Source organism: Paramormyrops kingsleyae, chromosome 8 (assembly GCF_048594095.1).
Source record: "Paramormyrops kingsleyae isolate MSU_618 chromosome 8, PKINGS_0.4, whole genome shotgun sequence".
Taxonomy (NCBI): domain Eukaryota; kingdom Metazoa; phylum Chordata; class Actinopteri; order Osteoglossiformes; family Mormyridae; genus Paramormyrops; species Paramormyrops kingsleyae.
Window position 1 is genome coordinate 31,328,294 of NC_132804.1, and position 22,115 is coordinate 31,350,408.

Below are 22,115 nucleotides of genomic sequence, written 5' to 3' on the forward strand. Positions count from 1 at the left end.
ATTTCTGAATGAGTTGTTTCCCACTTACTCATTGTCACTGACTGATTGTTAGGTTCTTGTATTAAATTGGAACAGTTTTACATTGTGCTATGATATGGAAAATACGTAGCGTGGATCTGCGCATTGATGTGACAGGTGAAAACTTTGATCGTGTTGCGGAACCTGAAAATATTAACATATTTCAAAGACATTTTGCACGTTTAATAACGAGGTCCAGTGACAACTTTTCCGCACTATTGGAAATTTAGATTTTTTTATGAGTCATTCTGCGCTGCAGATGGGTTAATTGCGTTAAAAATTTTAATCAGATTAATCATGATGATGGATTAATCCGCGTTAACCCGTTAATTTTGACAGCCGTACAGACACGGCCGATCACTATGCCGCAAGGAGCCTGACTCTCCAGAGGGTAAGGAGGACAAACCAAGCCAGAGACCACTTCGAGATGGTCAACGGCTCTGGGGAATGGTGAGAGGTCAAGAAATTAAACAGCAATGGCAACAATCTGGCGAGGGAATAGTTGCACATCACTACCTAGTGAGAGGGGAGAACCCATACAACACTGTTATGATTACAACGTTTGCATCGTGTAAGCTGCTTTTTTCATATGAGAACAAAAAGATCTAAAGAGCACTTTTTCTTCTAAGAGAAAGAAAACACTGGCACGTGTTTTGCTTTCAGTATTATTATTTTTTAATTCACATATATACACATAATTCACATATGCGCGGCGAGAGTAGCGGGCAGAAGTTGTACTAGGCGGATTTGACACGCAGAAAAAAAATATTGATGTTGTGGACAGGAAACGGGAGCCCAATGAACACAATTTGGACTTACAGTCCTATTTGTTCGTATGTCTGAAAGTTCGTAAGTTGAAAGTTCATAAGTAGAGGAGCGTCTGTATTTATATACACACACACCCGTCTCTGACATAATGAGGGTACATACTGCTTTGTCTGGCTTTTTTGAAAATTTACATTTATTCAGGCGTCAACTTCATGTGACCTAACTTCCATGCCAAAGTGAATCAAGGTCCTGGAAATGTGCAGTGCTTCATGACAGTGTTTCAATGCTCACACAAGGCATCAAAATCCTCAGGCCAGCCACTGTGCCATTTTAAAGCAAAAATGAAACATGCCTTGCAAAACAGTCACAGAGTTTGAAAGTGTAAAAATGTGCATTTTCATCCAAAAACCTTTTTCAGCGATGGTTCAACAAACACAACTGTTGGGCAACCACATTAAATAATGCTGAATCTGGAGGACAGTAATTTGATGGGAATGGCACTTCTGCAGAATGTGTGTCTTGCCAGTATTTCTGAGAAGGTGTCTGCGTTCTGCTGTAACTCTGAGATCATCAGCATGAGACAAAGAGCCAGGAGATCATCTCCTTCCACACTTGTATCCATAATCCATCTCGTGTTGCTCACCTGATTGCCCCAGGCAGATCTGCAGCATTCTCGTACCTTTATTGCGGCAGTAAGTTCCTGATGGTGCTCGTTTCCGTCATGCTGGATATCCTGCGTTCAGTCCGCTTCAGAGAGGTGGTTCAGATTGGACCTAAGGGCGATGAAACTGGGCCGGTGGTTCGGTTCGGCGTCCCAGCAGGATAGCATGATCTTGTAGATGTTGTCAGGGCATCTGGGTGGAGGAGGCATCCTGTAACCTTGGCTGACGAGATTGTAAGCCTCGGTGTTGGTAGCACCTACAGGGGGCGTTACAGGACAGGAGAGAAAGTCAGGGCTGGACGTCAGAGATGGGCAGGAGCGCAGCAGGTAATGAGCTCCTGGAGTGCGGTGCTCCCTGCTCACCTGGGTAGGGCACCGCGCCATAGGTGAGGATTTCGTACAGGAGCACCCCAAAGGACCAGACGTCCGACTTAATGGAGAAGCGCTGGTGGGAGATGGCCTCGGGAGCTGTCCACTTGTAGGGCAGCTTCCTGGTGTTGGAGATGTAAAAGGGCTCCTGGGGGGACGGTGGGGGGAGTATTCAAAGTTAAACACTGTGCTCAAGGGTACGGCCGCAGCAAAGCGAGTATGAAACAGCAGGCAGGGGAATACTGCCTAAAGGAGCGACAGGAACTGAGCCGCAGCCAGGTGCTGCTGCAGAAATGCGATGGCGCAATTCAACACTCACCTCACTGCATGCACCTAAAATTAATCACTATAGTTTAAATTATCTCCTAAAACCAATTTTACTATCTTCCAGGACACAGACAATATGATGCAACCATTTTGTTATTAAATGCTTCAGTTGTATGTAGTTTTTCATTAAGAGTCTGCTTTGGTTAGTCAGACTCGACAGGCCTCTGAATGGATTGTAAACCCATCAGGCATTGAGGACCACAGCCTAGAATAGGCACTGATAACTGGTTATAACCGCTTTGGTTATTTTTGCAGCTTATTTCATAGTAAACTTTTGCTTTTTGTTGTAATATATCAAGTATCAACATAACTGATGGTCACAACTATGCAAACACACCATTTCCACGAGAAGTCAGATACTATATGTACTGAGTGTTGGAATAAAATGCACAGCATATGACACTCGTAACATTCATAAAGCGGGATGGTTTCTGTCTGCTCGTGATTGCACTGCCTCAGTCCTGCAGAGGGGAAGTCTGTCCTTTTTTGCTGTGCGCACAGGGCAAATTGACTTTGAGCCAAGAGGACATGACATATTTATCGTAATCTTCAGTTTCACTCTGTGCTATGAGGAAACTCAGTAGTTTGGCTTGAATTCTGACATCACATGGTCATAAAGGCACCTTGTGTTTTGAAATTTATCAGCTACGCCACCAACTATAACCCTTAGGCTTGCTTAGCTGTTCTAATCAGTAATTTGCCTTCTGAAAATCAGAGGCATTGTCCCTGCCAGTATTTGCTTTGTGTAATGGCCACACCTTCATTACTGGTTAACACGTGATCCTTTCTTTTGTGTTCAATACAGTATGATGATTGAGTTTTGCATGTCCATCACGGTGCTGACCTTGATGACTCGAGCCAGGCCAAAGTCAGCCACTTTGCAGGTGTAGTCCTCCCCCACCAGTACGTTGCGTGCTGCTAGGTCCCTGTGGATGCTGTTGTTGGACTCCAGGTAGGACATCCCATTAGCAACCTGGACCGCCATGTCTATTAAGCAGGGCAGGTTCAACCTGCTCCCCTCTTCACCTGCAGAGTGGATTCTACATTTTATTAAAAGAAGTCACCCCCTTTTTTCAGTTCTCTATAAAGTTCTGAGAATCAGGCACAGAGACCACAATCAGGATTTCTCAGATTACAAATCACATATGGATCGAAGTGTCATTTAGTCTGAGAAGTTGTGCTGGAAACCCAAACCCCAAAATGGAAGAACATGGAACTCTTTAAGTGAGCTATGAGTCCGGGGTGTGCTATTCCTAGTCAAGGTCATGGAGTCTATAAACTCCCAAAAATATCCTAGTACTTTCTTTTCTTTCTGATGTCTTATCTTCTATTGTCATATGTTCTATTCTTTTTTGTTTTGTTTTGTTATGCTCTGTTCCAGGGGTCTCCAACTCCAGTCCTGGAGAGCTACTATCCAGTCGGTTTTCAATCCTACCTGGCTTCTGATGAGCCACACCTGTTCTCAGGTAAATACCAGGGCCAGGTGTGGCTCATCAGAAGCCAAGTAGGATAGAAAACCTACTGGAGAGTAGCTCTCCAGGACCGGAGTTGGAGACCCCTGATCTATTCTCTTCTGATTTTCTTCTATTCCGTACAATTCTGTGTTCTCAGCATAAACCACTTTATTGTTCTGCTTATAAAACGGTATACATCACTCATGGCTCTGAAGCAGGCCGCCGGTCCACACACCCCGCAGGAAGCTCTGCAGGTCGCCCTTCTCCATCAGCTCTGTGATGATGTAATATGGCAGCGACATAGAGCATACAGCCAGGAGGGTGAGCAGGTTCCTGTGGTGAAGCTTCTTCAGGATCTGGGTCTCCAAAAGGAAATCCTTTACATTCAGGGTCTCTGGGTGCGGTGGGGTGGGATATCAGTCAGTCAACCTGAGCCGCAACTATTTACATGTTCTGTAAATGTGCACTTCAGAAAAATGTCACTTGGAGGGCACAGCCCATAGCTTTGTATGTTTGTTGGACACAGTTAACATGATCTACATGTATCTCAATACAGAAATGTTTTTTTCTGGTTTCTGCGTCAAAGCCTTCCTCTTCTGTTGGTGTATTTAACTTTCTGTTGTTGTGTTATTTTCAACCTTGTTTTCAAAATAGTTAGGACACCGTGTAAAATGGAAATACAAACAGAATGCAATGACTTGCAAATCATATAAACCCACATTTAACTGAAAATAGAACAAAGACAACATATCAAATGTTGAAAATGAGAAATTTTATTGTTTTATCACAAATATGTGCTCAATTTGAATTTGATGTCAGCAACATGTTTAAAAATAGTTGTGACAGGGCACCAAAAGACTGGAAATGTGTAATGCTAAAGTAAAACACCTGGGGGCTGTTCCACGAAGCGAGCTTATAAAATAGAGAATTATTTGTAATAGCTTCGCTTGAGTTAGCCTAACAGCTCACTTCAGGCTTATTGAGTTCCACGAACAAAATTCAGGTGTATCTAATCTCCGCTTATTCAAGCCAAGCTTGACAAGCGAGGTTCGTGCGCGTCCACGCAATATAAAAGGCAGCCTTGTTAATCGATGTTGGTTAAGTAAGAATGGAAGGAAATGAAAGAGCTGCGTCCCCCCCCCCACCCCAGCGGAGCAAGAATTATTACTGCAAGCATATATGAGGACTACAAAGACATAACCAGAAAGGGGAACACGAGCTGCATCATCAAATCTCGTGAGCCTGCATAGCAGAAAATAGCTGACAGGTTAAATGCGTAAGAACATGATTTAAGTAACCTTTGTGTTACCTAACTCCAGCAGCCTGTACCCCAGCCGAGGTGATGGCCCACCTCCAGCAGCCTGTACCCCAGCCGAGGTGATAGCCCACCTCCAGCAGCCTGTACCCCAGCCGAGGTGATGGCCCTTGCACAGAACCGTACACGGCCTATTATTGAGGGGATTGAGGGAGGAACATCCTCAGACGTTGTTCCTTCCAGTCATGTGCAATCTTATGTTAAAGGTACCGAATTTTTCGGACCATAAGACGCACCTAGTTTTAGAGGAGGGAAATGAAGAAAAGATTCTGAACCAAATAGTGTGGTAAAATATTTTATGTCAACCATCCTTACCTGGCCACATCCCTCCCCCCTTTTATGGCGCTGATTGGGATGTATCTGGATCGCGTTTCACCGCTGCGTTGTTCAGCAAATTACCATGCGATTGCTATTTGAATACGCGCTAATGCGGCTATTTAGAATGTGAATAGCGATCTTCGGGTGACAGCGGTACTACACGCCCCCAATGCAGGTAAAACAAACAAATTAGGTTAAATCGGCAAAAAGATAAAAAAAAAAAAAAAAAAAAAATCAAACCATGTCACCTTACTCTGTCAAAGTAAGGTGACATGGTTTGATTTTTTTATTTTTATCTTTTTTTGCCGATTTAACCTAATTTTGAAAAGACAGATTACGGATTTAGCCAGCGTTTTTTCATGATTCTACATTAAGATTTCAGCGCGGTATCAACTGAAATAGACGCGAAAAGTACGCTGCCTCGCCGACAATGCACTCGACCCCAGAGGGTTAAAGCATGTGAGCAGAGCAATATTCGGACCATAAGACGCAGTGACTTTTTCTCCCCGCTTTTGGAAGTGCGTCGTATGGTCCGAAAAATACGGTACGTCTTTACTCTGTTTCCCCTCTCTGCCTTGCTTTCTGTTAAATGTCTTAAACAAATATTCTAATGCATTACAGTAGTGGATGGTGTCTTGACCCTCTTGGATCCTGAACCACAGTCATTAGAAGTATTGTATTTAATCATATACTTTAATACACTGCAATAACTGGGTTTTATATTTTAATGTTTCAGTCCAATGCCTTCATCTGCTGCTACTGTAATTCTGTCATGTATTGTGGTTTTTGTTCACTTAACTTACAGAATTACAGAACTTAAGTCCTGCTTCTAATGGAAATAGTTAAATTTTTAGTTGTACTGTTAATACTTATGGTCAGACATTGTACAGCAATAAGCATACCACTGCATGTGTATGCTTTGTATGTTACAATAAAAGTTGAGTTTGATTGCATTGTGGCCATGGCAAGTAAATATAACCAACAAATGTTCCCTTTTTGCAGATCGCTGGGCCATCCACGACACAGGAGGATGCGGAAGCAATTTCTGTTTGCTCAGAAATCCTACCCGTATGAACTTGAAACTATTTTGCAGCGAATAACATTTGTCTCTTCCTTATAAACCCATGCAGTATTTGCTGTGTACAGGTAATGATTTATGTGTTGTAAATGACTAGATGTTTAAAGATTCAGCACCATTAATTCCAAAGAAAGCTTCCTTGATGCCAAGAATGCCTCGGTGGCCAGGAAAGGTAATGAATATATTTAAAAAGGACTTTAATGCAACGTAAACCTTCCTGATTTCACGGCACACTGTAGCTTTGCTTAAATGTTCAGCATCTCCCACACTGTTCAGAAAAGAACCACTGGCAAAGTAACACAAAGTGATACAGACGGTGCAACGGCTTTAGAGTGATGTGTGTTCTTAGAAATGTAAGGTTCCAATAACTGGCATAAATATGTAATACTGCGTCTACGAAATCTATAGCGCTCATAGAAATAATCATCCGGAAAATGCAATGAATCTATTCTAGGCCAAAGTACTTGTGGAACCTGTTGCCTTAAAGCTCTATGAATGACCCACGCTCCTTCATCAACTGGATTATGAATAAACGGGCATGCCATGGTTATTCATGTAAAAGCCTTCAATGCGCTCCTTGTCATTTTATACTTTGAGTAATTGGAATCGCCTGCATGTAATTATTTTATATTGGAGGGTCGATGTGTGTGTGTGTGTTTGTGAGAGAGAGGGAGAGAACAGCAGAATAATCCCAGCCTCGCAGAATGTCGTGCTGTGACATCACATGGCTTGTCCAATCATATTCATCAAGATAAGCTTCACAGCTAACCTGCCACGGAGCAGGCTTGTCCAAGAGCATATGTTGACATAGTAACTAAGCGGAGCTTCAGGTTAGCCTCGTTTGTGGAACCGAATTCGGAAAAATTAAGCCGGGATTGTCGAAATAAGCCAGGCTTTTGAGGTTAGCTCGCTTTCTGGAACAGCCCCCAGGTAGAATATCTCACAACTAATTAAGTTAACTGGCAACAGGTTAGTAAGATGAATGCGTATAAAAAGAGCCTCTAAGAGAGGCGGAGCGTTTGTGCGGAGAAGATGGGGAGAGGTTCACTACTCTGTGAAAGGCTGTGTAGGCAAATAGTGGAACAATTTAGGAAAAATGTTCCTCAATTTAATGTTGCAAAGTATTTGTGAATGTTATCATATATGGTACGTAATATCATTAAAAGATTCAGAGAATCTGGAGAAATATCTGTACCCAAAGGACAAGGCCCAAGGCCCATTGGATAGCTGTGATCTTTGGGTCCTCAGGCAGCACTGCATTTAAAACAGACATGACTCCATAGTGGAAATCACTGCATAGGCTCAGTCACATTTCCGAAAACCATTGTCTGTGAACACAGTTCATCACTACATTCACAAATGCAGGATGAAACTTTAACATGCAAAGAAGAAACCATATCTAAACATGATTCAGAAACACCACTGAATCTCTGGGCCTGAGCTCATTTAAGTTGGACTGAGGCTAAATGGAAAACTGTCCTATGGTCTGATGAATCAAAATTCCAAATTTTTTTTGGAAATTGTGTGCGCTGAGTCCTTCGGGCTAAAGAGCAAGGGGACTATGCGGCTTGTTATCAGCGGACAGTTCAAAAGCCAGCATCCATGATGGTTTTGGGGTGCATTAGTGCCCATGGCTTGGGTAGCTTGCACATCTGGGAGGGTACCATTAATGCTGAACAATATGTACAGGTTTCGGAGAAACATATGCAGCCATCCAGACAATGTCTTTTTCAGAGAAAGCCTTCTATATTTCAGCAAGACAAAGCCAAACTGCATTCTGCATGTATTACAACAGGACAGAACGAGATGCCAGTCCATCACAAGGTATATGTAGGGTTGCCAACTTTCGTCAGCTGCCTGGCGTGAGATTTTCATTTCGAGACAAGTCTGCACACTCATTTATATGCATGCTACAGTTTTATTGCCCTGCAAATTGTCTGTAGGGTTTGCAAACATTTTAGGCTTATAATAAAATAATATAGATGTGCCAGAAGATTTCTTGCGTGATTGTGAGAGTCAGAAAGCATGTTATGCCAGAGTTGGCAACCCTGTACATGTATACACATAGATATGCATCATACAAAGAGACAACAATTAGCCTAACTGCATGTTTTTAATACGGCATGAAATCCACATGACATGGGGAGAACATGCAAACTCCACAGACACAGAGCAGAGGTGCGATTCAGACCTCCTACACTGAGAGTTAACAGGCTTTCCACTGTGCCTCTTTTATCATGCATGTTAACTAATAACTCTGTGTCACAAAGGTTCAGGCCATTGACTGCATCACAAAGCATAGTGTCTTTCTTTCAGAATCATCATGCAGAATATAAACACCCCCCTTTTATAAACAGTATGCAAGATATTCAAAAAAATATATTTTACAGTCTTAATTCTTGAACAATATCAAAACATCAAAATGCTATCTGGTGATCTTGAAACAAAATATTTTAATTCACGAAAATACACTGCTCAAAAAAATTAAAGGAACACTTTGACAACACAGATCTCAATGGGGGAAAAAATCATGCTGTATATCTATACTGATATGGACTGGGTAATGTGTTAGGAAAGAAAGGATGCCACATCGTTTGATGGAAATGAAAATGATAAACCTACAGAGGGCTGAATTCAAAGACGGTAGGCTGGTCCATTTTGCCGAAATTTCATTGCATCAACTCAAAATCGTACTCAGTAGTTTGTATGGCCCCCATGTGCTTGTATGCATGCCTGACAATGTCGGGGCATGCTCCTAATGAGACGACGGATGGTGTCCTGGGGGATCTCCTCCCAGATCTGAACCAGGGCATCACTGAGCTCCTGGACAGTCTGAGGTGCAACCTGGTGGCGTCGGATGGACTGAAACATAATGTCCCAGAGGTGTTCCATTGGATTTAGGTCAGGCGAGCATGGGGGCCAGTCAATGGTATCCAGTCAACGGTATCCTTTAATTTTTTTGAGCAGTGTATTTTTTTAATTCACAATTTTCAGTATCATTCCATTTTTCAACAGCTTTTTTAAGCTATTAATTTGATTTAATGAGTTACTCAACAATGCATAGCAATTATTTGTCTACTGTTTAATGTCAGGTTTTTCAGTTTCTCATCCATGATGGCTCAGTATGCCTGCTAGGCAAGTATTGCCTATACTTACCATCGCTCTTCAGGATCTTTACGGCCACACTGACACAACCTTTCCACATGCCCTTGTGGACGTCAGCAAAATAGCCACTGCCCAGCTTCTCCTGTATGGTGAACTCTTCCTTGGGCAGCTCCCACTCGTCCACCGTGGTGTGGGACAGGTCTTGGGGAGCGGGACTCCGCTGTGTCACATGGGGGAAATGTCCAAACAGTCAAATTTTTACCTACATAAATTGCATATGGTTAATTACGTTCTTTGAATGCTCTTATGTTGCACTTACTGGTCCTTGAATAGTCTTATTAGCTGCTTAAGTTGTTAATAGTTATTGATTAGTTGTTTTGCTGTTGTGTAGCTTTTGCTCCAATACTACTTGTACCTGGGCATTCATTGGAAGCTCAGCCTAGCTGCACTTACTGTACGTCTAGTCAACTCCTTGCTAGCATGAATGTGCCGTTTGCCTCACTTGTACGTCACTTTGGACAAAGGCATCTGCTACATATGTGAATGTAAATGTCAATACAATTATTTATATTTATTCAGCTGAACATTTTAATGGAAGTGACAGGTCAGGTCAGGTTAGGTTAGGGAGCATACATTGGTGCAGTGCATTGCCGTACTGCACAACTAAACACTTTCAATTCAATTCAGTTCAATTTGATTTGTTTAGCGCATTTTCAGAACATTACATTGTCTCAAAGCACTTTATAGCATTCCCGCCCAAAGCCTCCAGTGAGCAAGCCAGAGGCGACAGTGGCAAGGAAAAACTCCCTAGAAGCAGAGGTGGAAATTTCAGGTCCAGAAAGTAAAAATCCAGACCAGGATTTTGTTTCAACCAACGAGTTGAGCATAAAGAGTCACAGTCACATAGTACTCAAGTGGTTGGTTGAAACAAAATTCTGGTCTGGATTTTTACTTTCTGGACATGAAATGTCCAACTCTGCCTAGAAGGAAGAAACCTTAGGAGGAACCAGACTCAGAGGGGGAGCCCATCCTCCTGGGGCTGGCAGGGAACGTCAATTGATCAAGATTGCAAAGTCCCAATTGACATTTTCCCAGTCTTAACATTTGAGTCACAAAGCGGGGGGCAGGGACGTGACGACGGGCAAGTGCTGGAGCTGCTTCAGATGGCAGGGCAGCAGGGCATACAGGTAAGACATCACAGGCAGAAGAATGAGCAGGCCGGAAGGATGTCGCAGGTAGTGGAGACATCGCAGGCAGCTGGGTAGGCAGGATATCTTGAAAATTTGGGGTCTCCAGGCAACATACCCCGGAGAAGTAGGGGAAATAAAATGTGCAATTAGCCAAAGTAGGGGAGACTAGAGGCAGTGCAAACAGTTAGGTGAGTGCAGTATGTAAGCTCCAACAGATATGGCTATGGCAGAATAAATAGGAGGGAGAGGCAAGTGGGAATGCAGGCATGGGGAGTCCCTGAAATGTCAGCACTAAAATTCCACGAGGGAGTGTGAAGCTAGAGTGACAGCACTGATAGTTCAGTTCATCCAAAGCCAATCCCCACCCAGCTCTGTACCTCACACTATAGGTCTAACTGGGAGTGAGCAGTTAGCTAGAGCTAGAACTAGAGTCCCTATGAGCTAGACTAAACAAGTGTTTTTAGTTTAGACTTGAATACTGAAAGTGAGCCTGAATCCTGCACATCCGGTAGAAGACAATTCCACAACTGAGGAGCTCTGTAAGAGAATGCTCTGCAGCCTGCCGTAGTTCTTTCTACCCTAGGTACTAGTGTTGTAGTCAAGACCGCCTAAACCGAGACCAAGACATTGCCGAGACCGGAGGGTATCAAGACCAAAACACTGCCGAGACTTGAGGGTACCAAGTCCAAGACCAAGACACACTAAGGCGAGACCAAGACCAAGACTGGTCAAGACCAAGACCGAAAACAGACTAGGGCTAGAATCGACATCACATTACTCAGATCAACTGTAGAGAAAAAAGGCATTGCTGTAAAGTGTCAAATTCATGTTATCTTTTCAATTATATGTCCATATGTCTCTCATTTAAAATCTCCCAGATTTGTCATAGTTACGAGGCCTGATGGAAAATAATATTCTCAGCAATCCTCTTCTATAACCATTTTATCAGACCTCGTCAAGGGAAAGAGATGGGATGTACCAGAAAGATGTTCATATTAAGTACCAGGGAGAGAGGCCTCGGGTAAGCTGTGAATATGGCTATGTGATGATCCTCTGCTTTGAATGGAAGATAATGAGCCTCCAGATTGACTTGCACCTCCAAGACTGTGCTTTCTAATGAATGTGAAATACCTAATTTAATTGAATTATAACTATGCTATTAGTGCTGGGAGATAAAACGATCTCGATTTTTAATCGATAAAAAATAAGGACGATCACGATGATACGCACAGACTATAAAACTCGATCAACCAAATTTGCTCCGTTTTAGAGAATGCGCTGAGACAGACAACTTGATGGTCTATCGAGCAGAGGTTTACTGAACGCCAGCACAACAGCCAATCACTGACGACGTTGTAATTTTGCCCATCCTCCCTTAAAGAAGCAATGGGTGCGTTCGACTGCAGTTGACGCAACGTGGAGTGCGATCTGTCGGCGGCTGCAGGGGTATATAAACTGACTGCAGCCAAGTCGGACAACTTCTACTCCTCGTAGTCTGTGAGACCTGACTGCAATGGCAGCACTGCCAGAAGGATGTAGATAAATCTATACAAATATCACCTGCATGCCTTCTTCACAGATTGGACGATCGGTATGTCTTTCTGATAGGTATGTGTGATAGGTATGTCTTTCTGATTGTTATGTCTTTCTGATAGGTATGTCTTTCTGATGGGTATGTCTGTCTGATAGGTATGTCTTTCTGATGGGTATATCTGATGGATATGTCTTTCTGATGGGCATGTCTCATGGGTATGTCTTTCTGATCGGTATGTCTGATTGGTATGTCTTTCTGATCGGTATGTCTTTCTGATCGGTATGTCTTTCTGATAGGTATGTCTGATTGGTATGTCTTTCTGATAGGTATGTCTGATGGGTATATCTGATGGATATGTCTTTCTGATGGGCATGTGTCATGGGTATGTCTTTCTGATCGGTATGTCTGATTGGTATGTCTTTCTGATCGGTATGTCTTTCTGATAGGTATGTCTGATTGGTATGTCTTTCTGATAGGTATGTCTGATGGATATGTCTGATCGGTATGTCTTTCTGATGGGCATGTCTCATGGGTATGTCTTTCTGATTGGCATGTCTCATTGGTATGTCTTTCTGATGGGTATGTCTGATGGATATGTCAGATCGGTATGTCTTTCTGATGGGCATGTCTGATCGGTATGTCTTTCTGATAGGTATAACACTGAAGACACGAGAGAATAACACCAGGAAATAACACTGAAGAATATCAACACCAGAAAATAACACTGAAGAATAACAACAGAGAATAACACCAGGAAATAACAATAACACTGAAGAATAACAAGAGAAAATAACACTGAAGAATATCAACACCAGAAAATAACACTGAAGAATAACAACAGAGAATAACACCAGGAAAATAACACTGAAGAATATCAACACCAGAAAATAACACTGAAGAATATCAACACCAGAAAATAACACTGAAGAATAACAACAGAGAATGACACCAGGAAATAACACTGCAAAATAACACCAGAGAATAACACCGAAGAGTAACTCTGGGGAAGTAACACTGGGGATATAACACCAGAGAATAACACCAAAGAGTAAGATTAACAGAGAATGACACCAGGAAATAACACTGCAAAATAACACCAGAGAATAACACCGAAGAGTAACTCTGGGGAAGTAACACTGGGGATATAACACCAGAGAATAACACCAAAGAGTAAGGCCGTATTTCCATTACAATAACATCAAGGAGTAACACTGGAGGTGTAACACTGAGGGAGGAACACCAGAGAATACCACCAAAGAGTAAGGCCGTATTTCCAGGACAAAAACATCAAGGAGTAACACTGGAGGTGTAACACTGAGGGAGGAACACTGAAGATTAACACCAAAGAGTAAGGCCGTATTTCCATTACAATAACATCAAGGAGTAACACTGGAGGTGTAACACTGAGGGAGGAACACCAGAGAATACCACCAAAGAGTAAGGCCGTATTTCCAGGACAAAAACATCAAGGAGTAACACTGGAGGTGTAACACTGAGGGAGGAACACTGAAGATTAACACCAAAGAGTAAGGCCGTATTTCCATTACAATAACATCAAGGAGTAACACTGGAGGTGTAACACTGAGGGAGGAACACCAGAGAATACCACCAAAGAGTAAGGCCGTATTTCCAGGACAAAAACATCAAGGAGTAACACTGGAGGTGTAACACTGAGGGAGGAACACTGAAGATTAACACCAAAGAGTAAGGCCGTATTTCCATTACAATAACATCAAGGAGTAACACTGGAGGTGTAACACTGAGGGAGGAACACCAGAGAATAACACCAAAGAATAACTCTGGGGGAGTAACATCTGAGAGCAGTGCCAAGGCCGTATTGCCAGGACAATAACATCAAGGAGTAACACTGGAGGTGTAACACTGAGGGAGGAACACCAGAGAATAATACCAAAGAGTAAGGCCGTATTTCCAGGACAATAACATCAAGAAGTAACACTGCAGGTATAACACTGAGGGAGGAGCACCAGAGAATAACACCCAAGAGTAAGGCCGTATTTCCAGGACAATAACATCGGCATGTCTGATCGATATGTCTTTCTGATAGGTATGTCTGATTGGTATGTCTTTCTGATGGGTATGTCTTTCTGATGGGCATGTCTGATTGATATGTCTGATCGGTATGTCTTTCTGATGGGTATGTCTCATGGGTATGTCTTTCTGATCGGTATGTCTCATGGATATGTCTGTCTGATGGGTATGTCTTGATGGGAATGTCTTTCTGATAGGTATGTCTTTCTGATTGGTATGTCTTTCTGATAGGTATGTCTTTCTGATTGGTATGTCTTTCTGATGGGCATGTCTGATTGGTATGTCTTCATGGGTATGTCTTTCTGATAAGCATGTCTTTCTGATGGGCATGTCTAATGGGTATGTCTTTCTGATGGGTATGTCTGTCTGATGGGTATGTCTTTCTGATCAGCATGTCTGATCGGTATGTCTTTCTGATAGGCATGTCTGATCGGTATGTCTTTCTGATAGGTATAACACTGAAGACACCAGAGAATAACACCAGGAAATAACACTGAAGAATAACAACACCAGAAAATAACACTGAAGAATAACAACAGTATGTCTATAACTGATGCTCCGTCACAATGCAGGTAGTGTGCCTCATTCAGGACTCCCTGAGCAACTGCTCATTTTACACAAAGTCAAACCAGAGGTACCCAAGGATTCTCCATAGAGACACAGTGCTGATGAAGTCCAGTTTTCACTTCACAGGATAACGTCCATGTCTTGCAGCCATACAGCAAAATGGAGCACAACAACTTTAACGACTATGACCTTTGTCCTCTTGCAAAGAAATCAGGAGTGCCAGACAAACCTCGATCAGACCCTCCATTGACTCAGCAAAGATCACAATATCATTGCTAAAGACAAGATTAGCAAATTTTTTTTCACCAACAAATGCCCCACAGCCACCAGACCCCACCACCCTGCCCAACACCCAGTCCATGCAAGCATTGAACAGAGTAGGAGCAAGAACACATCCCTGAAAAAACACAGATTCAACTGGGAAGAACGCAGAGGTTCTGCCTCCAGTCTGCACAGCACTCACAGTACCAGTGTACAGGCCAGCAATGACATCCGACAACATGGGGGGATCCTGTAAAGTATCAGGGCAGCTTGATAAACTGAGATCGACAAAATCTGCAAAGAAACTTCCCAAAGAAACTCCAGTGGTTTCGACTCTTCCAGGGATGAGGCTCCAAATGGCTTTCCCCATTCCCCAGCCCAAGTCTCCAGTCTACCCCATTTGGCTCCTGTCTGCCCCAGTTGGCCCTAGTTGGCCCCATGTGGCTCCTGTTGGCCCCATTTGGATCCTGTTGGCCCTTCTTGATCCCATGTGGCTCTTATTGGCCCCAGTTGGCCCTAGTTGGCTCCGGTGTCTTCCGAAAGGCAAAATGGCCATAGGATGAATCTTGTATTGGAACAACTTGGCTTTGCTCCACAGAAAAGGAGGCGGGAATCAGCATCTTCCGTGCTCTTCCCTGGTCTGTGTATTTTTGTTTTATGTTCAAAGTCAGCCATTTTAACAGATGCTTAGCCATTGTCCCTTATTTTGAAATGACTCTAAGAATCCTAGAGCAGATGGTGGCCAAATTGTAGGAATATATTAAGAGTAAGCTACAACACTTGCACCTGAGCTTTTAAACTTGAACCTGGAATGCTTTTGCTATGATGTTTAAGGATATTAAGAAATTTGACATTGGCCTGTACAAAATAAGGACAATTTCAAGTTTTACTATACTATACGATATGATACGATAGGCTACGTTATGCTATGCTACGATAGTATACTATACTATACTATTGAGCAGTACACAGAGTCACACACACACAAACTGTGAATGGGCTGTTTCCAGTTTTCAGGCTTCTGAAGAATGGGCCTCTATTACCATAATTGGCATAATCACTCACCCTGGTGCAGGGTGCACCTAGCTGGTAGGTGCCAGCTATACAGTTCTCTGTGTAGTGGTCCACAAGGTCCAGGAGGCTCAGGAAGCACCGGGTCGGGTAGATGTAGAACTTGTTCTCTGTTGTCTGGTAGATCTTGAAGTGTTTCATCTCTCCATAGATTTTCACTGTGGGGTGCAGACCCAGGGCAGCAGGAGTATTAAACAAACATGCAAAATTAATAAAGTAAGCGGTGATCCTCAAAAAACACCAGCTATGCATGACAAATGAAAAATATTGGATTGGGTTGAACGAGAGAAATGGAGGGAAAACAAAGAAGCAAAGGATGCCTCACAGTTCATGGGGTCTGAATGAACCCCAAAGTACTTCACTGCAGTAGATAAGAATATCCACTGCTGCGCCTCAGTCATGTCTTAGCTTTTGTGGTGATTTCACTTACATCCAATGGAGATCATAAAGTCAGACAGTTTCTTTGAGTTCTGAGCTCACACGTGGGATGAATAGCTGACAGATTCTCTGCATGTGGACTGTTCTAAACAGGGCTCCGATGAAGCCCAGCTCTAGCACCCACACAACACTGCTCAGCATTACTATTGGGAGATAAACACGGTGAGAGTTGCCCACCTGAGAGAACAAAGTCAATGGTATCCTTCTCGCTGATCCGCACCATGAAGGCCCCGTCTTTGTTCTCCACGCCTGAAAGATACTTCATAGACTCCAGTCGGCTTAGCTTCCCAAAATACCACCTTGGGAAATTAACCAAGTCTATCAGGATACATATTTTGGGATACAGCCAGAATCTTCTACTGTTTTTTATATATTTATTTTCAGTAACTGCTCAAGTAATTAAGGTTATGGTCACACATAGCAAGGGCTAATTCTGAAATATTATTATATGGAAAGAGCCAGTGAATCCATGCCCCTCTGACACCCTCAGGATATCCATGCCCCTCTGACACCCTCAGGGTATCCATGCCCCTCTGACAGTCCCAGGGTATCTATGCCCCTCTGACACCCTCAGGATATCCATGCCCCTCTGACACCCTCAGGGTATCCATGCCCCTCTGACAGTCCCAGGGTATCTATGCCCCTCTGACACCCTCAGGGTATCTATGCCCCTCTGACAGTCCCAGGGTATCTATGCCCCTCTGACACCCTCAGGGTATCTATGCCCCTCTGACAGTCCCAGGGTATCCATGCCCCTCTGACACCCTCAGGATATCCATGCCCCTCTGACACCCTCAGGGTATCCATGCCCCTCTGACAGTCCCAGGGTATCTATGCCCCTCTGACACCCTCAGGATATCCATGCCCCTCTGACACCCTCAGGGTATCCATGCCCCTCTGACAGTCCCAGGGTATCTATGCCCCTCTGACACCCTCAGGGTATCTATGCCCCTCTGACAGTCCCAGGGTATCTATGCCCCTCTGACACCCTCAGGGTATCTATGCCCCTCTGACAGTCCCAGGGTATCTATGCCCCTCTGACACCCTCAGGGTATCTATGCCCCTCTGACACCCTCAGGGTATCTATGCCCCTCTGACAGTCCCAGGGTATCTATGCCCCTCTGACACCCTCAGGGTATCTATGCCCCTCTGACACCCTCAGGGTATCTATGCCCCTCTGACACCCTCAGGGTATCCATGCCCCTCTGACACCCTCAGGGTATCCATGCCCCTCTGACACCCTCAGGGTATCTATGCCCCTCTGATACCCTCAGGGTATCCATGCTCCTCTGACACCCCCAGGGTATCTATGCCCCTCTGACACCCTCAGGGTATCTATGCCCCTCTGTCCCCCTAAATATAAATCTTTTTTAAGGAGCCAGGAACTTCTGTCATGTTCTCTTTGTAGTTCCTTGGAGTTTTTTTAGTCTCCACTCCAGGGTAGTTATATTTTGCTTGACCTGGAACTATTGGGTAGGGCTTATAGTAATAAACTTTGCTGATTTGTTGACCACAAGTACCAACATTATTATTATCATCATTATTATTATTATTATTATTATATAATAATAATGATAATAATAACAGCTGAAAAATGGGGGGCCATAATGGTGTGGTGGTTAGCACTGTTGCCTCACACCTCTGGGACCAGGGTTTAACGGAAACATCAGGTTTTAGATCATAATAATTTTTAGTATGTTGCAGGGTCTTCTATTCAGTTCATCTTAGCAATGACAGTCCTGCACAGTGGCCAGAGGGATTGTGAGCCACTACTCTTGCAGAACAGTGGCCAGGTTACTGCGTGATGCTGGTGGAGGAAAACGTTTCCTGACTCGCTCCTCCAAAACACCCCAAAGTGGCTCAATAATATTCAGATCTGGAGACTGTGCAGGCCATGTGAGATGTTCAACTTCACTTTCATGTTCATCAAACCACTCTGTCACAAGTCTAGCTGTGTTTATTGGTGCATTATCATACGGATACACTGCACCACCTTCAGGGTACAATGTTTAAACCATTGTGTGAATATGGTCCTCCAGAATGGTTCGGTAGTTTTTGGCAGTGATGCGCCCATCTAAAGCAAATAGTGGACCTGGGGAATGCCATGATATTGCAGCCCAAATCATCACTGATTCACCCCCCTGCTGCATTCTGGGTACACAACAGTCTTTGGGGCTTTCCACACCGTAACTGTCCCGCGTGTGGGAAAGACAGTAAAAGTGGACTCAGAGAATGATACGTTTCACTTTGTCCATAGCCCAAGACTTAAGCTGCTGGCACCACTGAAGCCGACGTCTGGAATTGGCACGAGTGACCAAAGGTTTGGATATAACAGCCCGACTATTAATATTGACCCTATGGAGATCGTAGGAGTCGAAGTGCACATTTAATTCTGCAGTAAGTTGGGCAGCTTTGGGTTTGATGTTTTTTAGATAGAATCTGGGTTAGTACCCAGATATCCCTTTCAGTCAGCTTCCTCTTGCATCCACAGATACTCCTGTTGTATGTGGTCCATCCTTTGTGGTGGTATGACGACATTACCCAGGATACCAGGGCTCTCTATACATCACAATTCTTGCTGTACAAATCACAGACGCACCAGTGAGACATGCAGCGACAATTTGTCTTCTTTTGAACTCCCATTATGTTGTGTGGATTGTAATATTTTTTGTACAGCTGTGCTATTGTTCTGCTAATTCAACCCTCACATTCTGCTCTTACTGATGGAATGTGCAAATGGTGAAGATTGCCCATCAGACTGTACATATATAGGCGTGAAACCTCAAACACTATATTGGCCAGTGTTTCAGTTTCATTGTACAACCCCAATAGTCACAAGCTATAAATGTAGGCATTGTTTCAGTGTTTATTATACTGCCATTATGTTTGTTTATGAGGTGATGGGCTTGGGGAGCAGCATAACACCAAGTACAGGACAAACCTAGAAGCATGCGAGGCGGCCTCCATATATAACACAAATAACCCATTAGCAAAAGAAAATGCTGCTTCTACCCAGTGAAACCTTTGCTTCTGGCCTCATTGCTAGCAATGTAGATATTGCTGTAATATTTAAATATAGATATCACGTTAATATTTGAATGTAGATATATATCTCTTCAATTTTAAATGTAAACATCACTTTAATAATTAAACGTAGATATCACTTTAATAATTAAACGTAGATATCACTTTGCTATTTAAATGTAGACATCACTTCAGTTTTTAAATCTAGATATTGCTTTAATACTTAAGGATAGATATCACTTTAATATTGCTCTGGGGTGAGAGCAAGCTTAGAGGTCACAGTGAGGAGACAGTCACCTAGTGACAACCCTGGAGCTGTGGGTTAAGGGCTTTGCTCAGAGGCCCACAGACTTATGACTTTTCTGTCAAAGCTGGGCTCTAACTGGCAACCTTCTAATCACAGGCACAGAGGCTTAGCCCACTGAGCCACACACCGTCCACATTTGAAGGTTTGAGGGTTATGTATAATTTATTGAATGAGTGCATCTCAGTGTTTAATAGTCTAATTGAGCCAAAATCATGGCTTAGGACAAATTTTGGAATTTTGAATAATTTCATATTTTTTCCTCTGTGGAAGCGTTTTCAAACCAGTCACACAATGGTGGCCAGTATCAAATGGGAGCATTAAAACAATTCAGTCACACTCTCTACGTGATTCTTGGAATCTCATATTGCCTGTTTGTGATATTCGTATTGGTGGAGAAACTCTGCAGTTCCTCTATCAGCTTTCAAGCTTTACGATGACTCACAATTACAGTACATGTAATTCATGAAAACATGTTGAATTATATTATTTTCTTTTAAAACATTTTTAGAAAAGGGCAAACAGATTAGCAAGACCATCAGAGAAGTGTTTGATCTTTGGGATACTCACGGTTGTGCTTCTAAAGTCTCCTCTCTTGCTAGGTAATTGTACGGGACTATTCCTGTGGCTACAGTTTCCCCATGCTGGGCAATTTTCTCAACAGTCCACCATACACCAGAATTGTCAATAATTTTAAAGAGGTCGCCCTCACAGAAGGACAGTTCCTGCTTTTCCCTGGCTTCGAATGCCCACAGTGCCTTGTAGACGTCTGATGTCTTCGCATGGCCGGGACCTGATTCAGCAGCGTTTGCGGGTCCCTGCTGTTTTTCAGGGAAGACACTGTCCTTGCTGTTAACGGCGCTATCAGCTCTTCCCCAGTCGTTGATGTTGTCATCCCCATCAGCTTTTGGGGAGCTGAAGCATTCACAGAGATTCCTGAGCCAGGAGAAGCCAACGGACATGTCCCAAGAGGTGAAGAACTTTTACCAAAATTCACAAGCGTTTGTCCCCGTGTTCAGCAGGTATGGACGCAGGAGCTACAGCACCATGACATGCCAAAAACCAAGCGTTTATCTTGGGGACAGGAAGGGTGATTCACCAAGCTTCCTCATTTGCGTTTATTCATAAGAAATTCTGCATTGTTTCCGTTTTTTATTCTCACTCCTTCACTCTCGGATCCCAACATGCAGCTCTGTCCATTTTCATTTTCCTAAGCAGAATCTTTAACAGATAGAATTACATTTTTTTCTGGCTGTTAGTCACATTATATGACAAATTGCGGAAATTATGATCAGACTATTTGTGTCTTTTTAACTGCAGTATCTTTTGTTTTTGATGCATTGACAGCTACATTCCTCTTTTTGCAGTGATCAGTGACACCATCTGCTTGCTTTGACTGTTCTCCCCCCTTTGACGTCATTGTGGGCGGTACCCCACACGTGGTACTCACTGCTATAAGCATCTCTGCTGAAGTCACTGTAGGTTTCAAGAATCTAAATCCTTAGCTCAATCCAAATTTCTGCATGCAGACCAAATTTAAATTCACTCCATACTGACCAATAAATATGTATTAATTGGGACCAAAGAATGATCAGCAAAACATAAGTGAGAGTCATTCAGAAATTTAATTAAGTAGGAAGGACTTTTAATAATGAAGCATTTTGTTTTTATGTCGTTCTTGTTTTTTTGCACGTGGATGCAGTGGACACTAGCCTATCATGTGACAGCAGTAGTGGACACGAGCCTATCACGTGAAAGCACCAGTGCCACTATGTAGTAGCAGCCAATGGCAATTGAGGAAGTTGGCCGTATATGGCTAATAGGTTTATTAATCTCACATATTGTGAAGTGTCATAGCAGCAACTAGAAAGAGTGCCCAAGGAGCTTGGTCTCCTCATCCCATAGTACCTCTGCGTGAAATGGTCATTCATATCTGCCTAGCTGCTCTCCACAGGACTGGCATCCTATCTGGATTTCCCCTCCTTTGTACCCTGTGATGGACTGGTATCCTATCTGGATTTCCCCTCCGTTGTACCCTGTGCTTTTTTGGATAGGCTGTAGGCTCACTGTGACCTTGTACTGGAGAAGTAGTTTTGGATGATGGATGGGTGGGTTGGTTATCTGTTAACTCTTGCTCTGTTTTTTCTGTTGTTCTCGCAGGCTGTTTGCCTGATCAGCGGTTGACTGGTTCAATTCTTCTTGACGTTTCACACCCTCTGCACAGTGAGTTTCAGTTTCTTCCCTCTGGATGAAGGGTAATGGTC

The 22,115-nt window shown here is 43.2% G+C and overlaps 1 protein-coding gene across 1 annotated transcript; it reads right to left on the reverse strand.

The window, feature by feature from the left end:
• Positions 1-669: 669 nt before the first annotated feature.
• Positions 670-21,247, reverse strand: LOC111835941 (protein-tyrosine kinase 6-like). The gene is made up of 8 exons (XM_023796758.2): positions 20,422-21,247; positions 16,701-16,822; positions 16,080-16,243; positions 9,465-9,633; positions 3,833-3,991; positions 2,988-3,169; positions 1,811-1,964; positions 670-1,704 (listed from the first exon to the last, which is right to left on the reverse strand). Exons 1-8 carry the CDS (start codon positions 20,811-20,813, stop codon positions 1,526-1,528), a joined length of 1,521 nt encoding a protein of 506 aa, XP_023652526.1. The 5' UTR covers positions 20,814-21,247; the 3' UTR covers positions 670-1,525.
• Between the last annotated feature and the right edge of the window lie 868 nt (positions 21,248-22,115).